At 46.4% G+C, this 9,270-nt stretch overlaps 3 protein-coding genes across 3 annotated transcripts; 2 read left to right on the top strand and 1 right to left on the bottom strand.

The window, feature by feature from the left end:
* Positions 1 to 387: 387 nt before the first annotated feature.
* LY89DRAFT_778485 (putative amidase) lies at positions 388 to 2,078 on the top strand (the record flags this gene model as incomplete). Its single annotated transcript, XM_018222213.1, has 4 exons — positions 388 to 394; positions 451 to 800; positions 855 to 1,723; positions 1,775 to 2,078. The coding sequence occupies 4 exons, from the start codon at positions 388 to 390 to the stop codon at positions 1,935 to 1,937; spliced, it is 1,389 nt and encodes a 462-aa protein (XP_018076536.1). The 3' UTR covers positions 1,938 to 2,078.
* Positions 2,079 to 3,196: 1,118 nt separating this feature from the next.
* Positions 3,197 to 6,517, top strand: LY89DRAFT_778484 (uncharacterized protein; the record flags this gene model as incomplete). The annotated part of the gene is made up of 10 exons (XM_018222212.1): positions 3,197 to 3,207; positions 3,272 to 3,557; positions 3,615 to 3,822; positions 3,885 to 4,439; positions 4,491 to 4,622; positions 4,691 to 5,048; positions 5,101 to 5,439; positions 5,493 to 5,792; positions 6,040 to 6,225; positions 6,280 to 6,517. The coding sequence occupies 10 exons, from the start codon at positions 3,197 to 3,199 to the stop codon at positions 6,515 to 6,517; spliced, it is 2,613 nt and encodes an 870-aa protein (XP_018076535.1).
* A 1,575-nt stretch (positions 6,518 to 8,092) lies between these two features.
* On the bottom strand, positions 8,093 to 8,874 carry LY89DRAFT_778483 (kinase-like protein; the record flags this gene model as incomplete). Its single annotated transcript, XM_018222211.1, has 2 exons — positions 8,093 to 8,330; positions 8,384 to 8,874. The coding sequence occupies 2 exons, from the start codon at positions 8,872 to 8,874 to the stop codon at positions 8,093 to 8,095; spliced, it is 729 nt and encodes a 242-aa protein (XP_018076534.1).
* Positions 8,875 to 9,270: the final 396 nt, after the last annotated feature.

Genomic DNA, 9,270 nt, shown 5'->3' with positions numbered 1-9,270 from the left:
AGTATTAGAAGAATGGGACAAAATTCCTCAGGAATGGATCAATGGGCTTATTGAGCAGCAGGACTTCTGGGTACACGACTTAATTAAGCGATGTGGCTGGTCTACAGCTAATTAATTAATAAAATTCATGATTCTGATGCCCTGAACGCACGGACTTTTGTCCCCATGTTCGTTAATGACCCTGAGACCGATATCTACCGCGTTTGTTGTTGTAATGTGTGTCGGAATTCTCAGGTCTTTTCTCATGCCACTTAATGTAGCCAGGCTGACTTGTTTACGAAGCGAGCTTTGTTGATTGTTGATTGTTGACATCGTTCTCATTTGTTATGCCCACGCCAAACCTAGGGGTTGAATGCATGAAGCCTTCCTGTCCGCCCGCAAGTACAGATGGCAAGTCCAGATGATGACAACCCTCCACTTTCTAGAATAGCTGAAAACGTCCCTTCCTAGATCATCGCGCTATCGCTATCCATGGCATTCCCATTCTGGTCAAGGACAACATCGCTACCAAAGACAAGTTGTTGGATGTCTCCGCGGGCTCTTATGCTCTTTTGGGAGCGAAGCCTGCGCTCGAGTCTTCTCTGATCAGCAAACTCCGAGCAGCCGGCGTTGTGATTCTGGGAAAGACGAACCTTTCGGAGTGGGCAAACTTCAGAGGCTTGAATATCAGTAATGGTTGGAGCCCAAGAGGTGGCCAAACATTGGGCACATATTATCCGAACTCTACACCTGCAGGAAGCAGCTCCGGCTCGGCGGTAGCGACGGCACTCGGACTGTCTACTGCTGCAATTGGCACCGAGGTGAGATCGATCTACTCTTGCCCTGTCCTTGCAGAAAGCTAATCCGATGCGCAGACCTGGGGTAGCATTGTAGGCCCAGCCGAGCTTAACAATGTCGTCGGCTTCAAACCAACCCGCGGCCTCATCAGTACCGATGGCGTTATCCCTATTTCGAGTCGGCAAGATGTGATTGGGACTCTCACAAGAACAGTCAAAGACGCAGCGTACTTGCTCAGCGAGATGGCAGGGAGAAGTAAGCGGGACGAAAGAACTTGGCATATCCCATTCAACCCCATCCCCGATTTCACGACCTTTTGCAAGGGAACAGATCTAAGTGGTATCACTATTGGAGTTCCTCGGAACACTTGGGAAGGCGAATCACCAGCACCGATCCAGGCTTCTTTCGAATCCGCGCTGCAGACATTGAGCTCTGCCGGAGCAAATGTGGTAGAAGATTCTGATTTTCCACAGGCGGATGACTTCAAGAAGCTCAATGAGCAAGTCAAAGGCATCGTGCGGTCGTCCGAATTCAAGAGAGATATTGTCCGCTACCTCCAAACTCTGGAAACTAATCCAAACAACATCCAGTCAGCAGAAGACATTATCGAGTTCACAAAACGCTTCCCGGCCGAGGAGTACCCAGACAGAGACATCGGCAAGTTCTTATGGACTCAAGCAGAGGGGGTCGATGTTGACGGGGATAAGTACAAGGAGATGGTGAAGCAGGAGCAGTTTTTTGGTGGCGAGGGGGGGATCCTTGGGGCAATGAAGAAGTACCATCTTGACGTGCTAGTTGTTCCTGCCGACCAGGATATAGGAAACGATCTTGCTGCAAAGATGGGGTTTCCAGTAATTTCTGTTCCGCTCGGATTCTGGCCAGAAGATACCTCTGTCCAACTTGATAAGAAGAAGCCGAATTTGGTCAAAGTTGCGCCTGGAATGCCGTACGTCAACTTCTGCCCTTCTCACAATATAAGATACTGACTGCGCCAAAGTTATTCCCTGATATTCATCACGAAAGCCTTTTCTGATGGAGTCTTGCTGCAGGTAGCCCATGCATTCGAGCAGCTCACGGCTGTAAGAGAGAACGGGCCACTACCCATTAAGGTTCCAGAGACGGAGATGGTGGTGACCCAGCGCAAGGCGGAGAGAATGTGAGGATGTATTCGGTGTGCTCAAGGTTGATGATTCACTATTTTTGTGATATTCACTCCGGGTTACCAAATTTCCCAATTCCTTTGCATGTACAATGTGGACGATGGCAGTCAAAGATAAGTTACGTGCTTAGCTTCATAGCATTCATTGCCTTTATATGGGGGGAACTTAGGACATAAAGGGCACAGGTATGATAATATGATAATGTGAAGTATTTGAAGTGCAAAAAATAACTTGAATTGCTATGATTTCGCTACTTGCATCCTCTCTGAGCTCCCTTAGTCACTTCTTGTACTCAATAAAATAGCTATTTTCATGTATTTAGTACGCTGGCACTATGAATGCACCGGCTCTTAGAATATACTAGCTTTCTGAATTTTTTAGTATGTACCGGCTCTCGGCATGCACTGGCTCTCTAAATGCACAGCGTTCAGTAGCACAGCAAAACTGATAGAAGAGGAAGAGAAAGAAAAATGGAAAAGAGCAAGATCTTATTCTTAAGGGGTTATAGAGCTGCTCTAGCTTAATAAAGGAGTGCTCGGATGCTCGGGTTTTAGGAAATGAGGGTATTTATAATTTTACCCGAGTATTCCCGCCCTTTGCTTTACCCACGAGCGTTTTTAATGAAGTTTAGGTAGCTTCATTTTTTGTTTTTTTTAAGTGAAAATTTTTGCGTTATCATAATTTTTTTCTTTTTACATTACTTTTGCGTATATGCTTTGGTGTAGCTAGAGAGCCGGTGCATTTAGAGAGCCGGTGCATTCAGAGACCCGGTGCAATGAAAGCTAGTGCAATAAGAGTTAGTGCGGTCAAAGATAGTGCATTAAATGCAAAAGCTAGTTAGTTAAAGGAATTAAGGGGATATAGCAATGTTCAGTATTTAAATTTCATAGTAGATCAAAGCTTTTTTGCACTTTTACTATTTAAGACTTTCATATTATTATGTCTATGCCTTTTATGTCCCAAGTTCCCCCCGTACCTTTAGCAAACAAGCCTTTCGGGTTCAAGGATAGAAAATTTATTTGCAAACAAGATGCAATGAAATGCCATGATCTAGAACATTGAGTGAATATTGAGCGCGTTGGAAGGAGCCATGACGAGCCTGGGAGGCTCGGCTGGCTGGGGAAGGTGAACGCCCCGCAGGCTGCCTTCCGCATCTCTCTACTCCTGCAACGACAACGAGAACAACAACCCTTCAACGGCAATGCACTGCTCCCCCATCTATTTCCATTCACTCCAGTCAGAACTCTGTCAAGATGGAGATGTCTCAAATGTGAGTGCCGTCGAACCGAATCCAACATAAAGTACCTAGGCAAACGCTCATCATCACATCACAGGGAACAGCTGTTGTCCGATCAGTGGAGGTCTGCCGGAAGCGCTGGTCGCGACCAGCTCGAGCGCGATGATTTACGACAAGTCCTCGATTTCGGCACTTGGGAAGACGTGCAGCTCCAAATTCAATCAAGTCTTGGCGGCCCTGCGGACTCTGCAATCCACCAAGAATTCGCCCTGCTGGGGCACGGTCTCTTGAAACTAAGAACCTTCACCGACAACTGCATGCAGCAGGCTTCTTCGAGAATTGACACATCCGTACTCTGGGGACTTCTCAGGGTTATCCTCAAGGTCTGCCATTCTTTAAGCTTCTAGGTGGTGGGATGAACTAAATCGCATTTCACGGAGACAGGCGCCGCCGCAAATGTTATTCGAATGCTGCGCGAGAATTGCCACAAGATCGATATTCTCAACAACCATTTCACCAAGGCAAATACATTTACAGCAGAACTGAAGGAGTGTTGTGTGGAGATTGGTGTCACCTTTCTCTCCTTCCTCTCCTTCCTATTTTCTGTGGTCAAATTCATGCGAAACGACATTATATACACAACCCATGGTAGGTGATGAGATGAGCTGTGCATCGGAGCAATAACAAAGCATTAACGCTCAGTCTCCTAGGAACTTCACTTGAAATCGAGTGGGCGCCTTTAGAGCAGCAGTTCTCGTCAACTTCTCGTCACATTGGCGAGGTATTGTCTCGAATTGAGATGCTCTCCAAATTCGCAGAGCGATCGAGCCAGGCAAGCAGAACTTCCTCGGTCCAGGAACAGCCCTTACTATCCTCCAGCTTGAAACAACTCTCTCTGTCGGACGAGCATGCAAGACTGCCTTGTGTGGTCCTCCCAGCCATCAGAACGTCACGATACTTTGATCGTGTTGATCTCGGTCAGAAGATCGAGGAGCATTTCAATGAGGTCGGCACGGAACAGTCATTTCGATCTCTGACGATCCACGGTCTTGGAGGTGTTGGCAAAAGCATAGTGGCCCTGAGATATGCCGAGAATAAGCTGCGAAAAGGTGAGCTGGATGCACTGTTCTGGGTGCAAAGTGAGAAGCTTGTCTCCACCAAGCAGAGTTTCACGGATATTGCCCTTCGTCTCAGATTGCCAGACGCGCGACAAGGTGATCACGACCAGAATCTTGCTCTTGTACTCAACTGGCTTCAACAAACTCGTAGGTCATCCTTTTCTGACATCACAACCTGTCTCGTTGACATCAAACTAGATTGTCGCTGGCTCATTGTGTATGACAATGCTGAATTCGCCGACTTAATCCGCGATTTCTGGCCGCTTGCAAGCCGTGGCCAGGCTCTTATCACGACACGCAATCCATCACTTGCCTTTGAGCTCGCAGATCGTATGATGGAACTTACTAGTTGGACAACCAGACTGGATTGAGCTTCCTTCTCCACCTTCTTTCCACAGATCTTACATCCGATCTCAAGGAAGACGAACTTACTTCTGCACAACAACTCTCGCAAAAACTTAGTGGACACGCTCTCGCGATCTCGGCGATGGCGGGATTGATACATAGCCGTGCCTTGTCCATCACTGAGTTCATGAATTTCTACAATCAGGCTCCGAGCCATCTGCATGGAATATCAGGTAACCGCTCCATCAATGCACTTTGGGCTCTCTCGTTCAAGTCTCTCAACCCCCAGAGTCATACAATCTTGGGAGTAATGGCTTTCGTTGAGCCGGACAGTATCCCTCAAGCACTCTTTGAACTTGACTCTCCCGACGATGTGCCCGAGTCACTCCGCTTCTGCTCGGATCTCATAAGGTAAGCCAGCAGGTGTATGTGTTTCAGTTCTTAAATTAACGAAAACATCTAGCTTCTCGGGTGCAATCGAAACTCTTCTCACTCTTGCTCTCGTTAAAAGAGATCACACATCAACGACCTTTTCGCTACACCGACTTGTACAGGCGGCTTTCAAGCATTCTATGACGTCTGAGCAGCGACAAGAGGCTTTCAACAATGCTGCAATTTTAATGTACCACACTCATCCCCGGAGAGACGCTAACAGAGCAAATTTGTATCTGATGTGGGACCTGTGTGCTAAGTATCTTCTGCATGTCATCAGTCTCAAAGATTGTTTCCGCGAAGAGAAGAAATTCAACCCCAAATTCACAGCATTGTCACTCTATTGCAGTCTCAACAACTCTTGCCAGCGGTACACCACGCCACCAAGCCATATTCAAAGGGTTCATCACTAACTTATCGCAGATATCTCTTGGAAATCAATTCCTTGGATGATCTTGCAGATCTGATCGAGGTTAACACCATGGCTTTGAATACGCTGCCTCCGGAAGATCAAGCAATTAGTCTGCAAGGTTCCCTGTCTTCTCACCGTGGCCAATTGCTCCTTCGTTTGGGTAAGCCAGAAGAAGGAGTACAGTGGCTGAAGAAATCGTACGAAATTCGCAGCCACGACGTACCATTCAGCCCTCGAGAATCAGCTTGGGCCGCGAATAATGCTGCAACAGGGATGGCTACTCTCAACAACTTTACCGAAGCCCTTGAATGGTACGAGCGTTCGCGTGGTCACTACCTTGAATGGTCGGATCAACAGGAAGAAAATAAAGGTGAATTGAGTCCAACAATCATGATAGAAATGGGATTGTGTTTGGTCTGGTCTGGCCAGCCGCAAGCGGCACAAGAGCTACTTAGCAGCGCACTTAGACAGATCGAATCCACGAAGCCCTAAAATTGGGCCAGAGCGGCGGGGTAAGCACTCTTTTCTTCGTAACACCTCGGGATGCTAACAATTCAGTGCTCATTTCGGGCTTGGTCTAGTTGATCGTCACAATATTGATTTTGAATCTGCAGGGACCCATTTTCTGGAAGCCCAGAACTTATGGTTGAAAGGAGACCAGATGCGAACAAATCCTTTCAATGCAGGTTGTATGTACCACTTAGGCTGCGTTGCACTGGATCGAGGAAAAGTAGAATCTGCAGTGTGAGTACCAGGAAAATCCGATGTACGCAGTGCTTTCGTAACTGATTAAAATAGACGACACTTGCGTGATGCACTGACTATCACCCAGATGCGCACTCATATCATGATGGCTGAGCATGCAAGAGTCCTCTTCAAACTCTCCGAAGCTTTGGAACAAGAACCTCGGCACGGAGAAGAAGCTCAGCTGATGCGAGAGGAAGCGGAACGCCTGCTGCGTCTACGCAGCCCGAACGAAGTGAACCCAGGTTCCGAATGTACCTATGATAGCTTGATACTTATTGACTGGCGCTGATGGGCTAAGGTTCTCTTAAGGAATGATCAATGGTACCTGGTTCTTGAGGGTTATTTTGCCAGTCTTCTTCCACCTTGTTACCTGTTGAGGCCAACATCATACCGTACATGCAAATCTATGAATTTTCGAGACAACCTTAATGCTCTAGTCTTCAGATCAGATTGCATCCATGGCACATGAGCGTGCAAAAAAGCTGTTTCACTATTATAATTTGAATCCAGGAACCAAGAAATCGATTGTTGCGCATCAATTTAACGCCTCTTACCGTCAGAGGACACACTCAAGCTCTTTCGTACGTATAGAACGATGCATTACGATCGTATAGTGATTGGCTGATCTATATTGGCTATCGAGAGCTGGCGTGTCAGTTGGAATTCGGTTGTCTCCACTTTTATTCGCTGGTTTAGGACTAGTTAGGGGCTCTTAGTGCTGAAACCTTTCATGCCTATATATCCTCACTCCTGTACTCTCACTTAGATTCTTCAGACTTATCAATACTACTCCTTTCTGCCCATATTGTTCCCGTGATATACGCACCTTCCATCTGATATGGCGCACCTACTGACCCCAGGAGGTCTTCTTACGAATACCTCGCCCCCGAGCAGCTGTTAGAGACTGAAGACATGCAAAGCAGCCTCAAGGCAGATAATATGGCAGTTAGGATGCTGCTTTGCAATGCCACTTGCCGTCACAAGGTCTGGTTTATCGGGTCTCGAGAAACTGTGGAATAGTTTCGCAAATACCACCGAGAACTCTTCTTGCAATATTGCAAACAAGTCTGTGCAGTTCATGGCCACACTCCACGACATCTATCCGCCTAGATGTATTCCATAGGAACATACACACTGGGTCGTGTCCACAAAATCCGATAACTCGATTCGATATTCAAGATGTCAGGCCGGAGCTTGAACGAGAGGGATAGTCACATTATTTAAACGAGTAAATAAAGTTTAAATATCGGTATTTTCATTAAATGCGAGCAGTAATAGTGCCAATAAGATTGATTATCTGTTATTTCGGCACTTTCTAACCCATTTCTCCCATCCCGAATCATGACCCTTGCGATTGCTGTTTTCTAGCTTTCTCTAAAGTTCCTGTAGATCGAGTATGTATGCCTGCTAGATATATACCAGTCTTCGGAGCGGTTCAACTATGATGTAACATATTGCGCAAGAGCCTTCGAGTACAATCAAGCCATATATATCCACGCACGATGGCGTTCAGGGAATACAAGCGATGTAGCCGCTTCGGAGTTAGGAATCAGAACTATTTGAGGACTCTTTCTTACCTTAATGAAGTAACTTTAAAAAAAAATCTATTGAAAGACGAACTCGTTCTCTGGGGGGTGGTATCAATTAAGAGCATAGTTCAGATTCTGATGTCACAATGCGATGTAAAAATCTGCATTTCGCTGGAAGTTGTTTACTTGGCAAAAGGTAAGTAAATCCGTCTCTCTTCATCAAATCTCCCAGCATCATATCCCCTTATGCTGTAGAGTTTCGACATCGACAACGAGCTCATAGAGGTGCCTCAGTTGTTGACAGCTCGTTAGTCCTCCGCACTTGTTCGCATCAGTTATTCCCGAAGTCTAGAGAGAGGGTTGTGGCTTTGGCGCGTTGGCAAATGAGCGATCATGCTTGTTCCTTGACGCATGGGAATCACAGCTCTGCCAATCACTCCTGGTTTCACCCACTGCCTGTTACAAAAACGTCCACATCGATGTCTTTGGAAGAACGAGTTGATTCCAGGTTGTCCTAGGTCTGCAGGACCGCAGTCTTGAGCCTGAGACATGATGACTGGGTCTGAAAGAACACTAGCATCACCATGTCAGCTCACTTCACGAGATAATGGATGTGAGGTGCTTACTATCCGTTTCGGTAGACGCCACCTTGGAGATCGCACAAGAGAAAATGGCGATTAGAATTGTGGTATGAGAAGTGACTTAGTGCCTGCATAGCCTCACCCCACTCCCCTCCTATATTTGCGGCCCATCCAGAATTGCTGTTGAACTTCTCAAACCCTTCTATCATTGGTTCGACCAGAGCTTTGTGGCCAGACTTCTCATACGTCCAAATCTCAGGAGTGTTCAATCGAATATGTCGTCCAGCTTCGATGACGTTAGCGCTATCGAAGTCGTCAATAATCTTTTGTGTACGGCGTATTATGTTCATTTCTTCCTCGAAGTAATGGGCTTCGAAGACCGAACCCGTTTTGAATTCCTTCACCACGTAGCGTTCTCCACTTCTTGCTCCCTGGGTATAAGTGGCCATCCAAACATTTTTAAAGGTTCCCGAGGCAAAAATCTTCTGTTTATCAACGGTGGCCTCCGTGGCGTTGTTAGTTCTTGAGTTTGACATGGTGATGTTGTATTGAATAATGTATGCCCAAATTATTAAGTTGGCCAAGGAGGACTTCTTATATAGATTCGAACGTGTCGTTGGTCGCTGTCCCTAAAGTGCGACAGCACTGCTGAGAAGATTGTGGTCGGTTGTAGACCGAGCAAGACGATCTCTCCATTCCAATCTCTTGAATGGAAATGTTTCAGCCTGAAACTGATTGATTCTTCATGAGGTGACGATGTATTGCAAACACGCTAGTCACTTACGAACATGGGGACAAAAGTCCGTGCGTTCAGGGCATCAGAATCATGAATTTTATTAATTAATTAGCTGTAGACCAGCCACATCGCTTAATTAAGTCGTGTACCCAGAAGTCCTGCTGCTCAATAAGCCCATTGATCCATTCCTGAGGAA

The sequence above is a fragment of the Mollisia scopiformis genome (genome assembly GCF_001500285.1).
Source record: "Mollisia scopiformis unplaced genomic scaffold LY89scaffold_4, whole genome shotgun sequence".
Lineage (NCBI taxonomy): Eukaryota > Fungi > Ascomycota > Leotiomycetes > Helotiales > Mollisiaceae > Mollisia > Mollisia scopiformis.
This window is presented reverse-complemented; position numbering and strand designations above follow the sequence as displayed.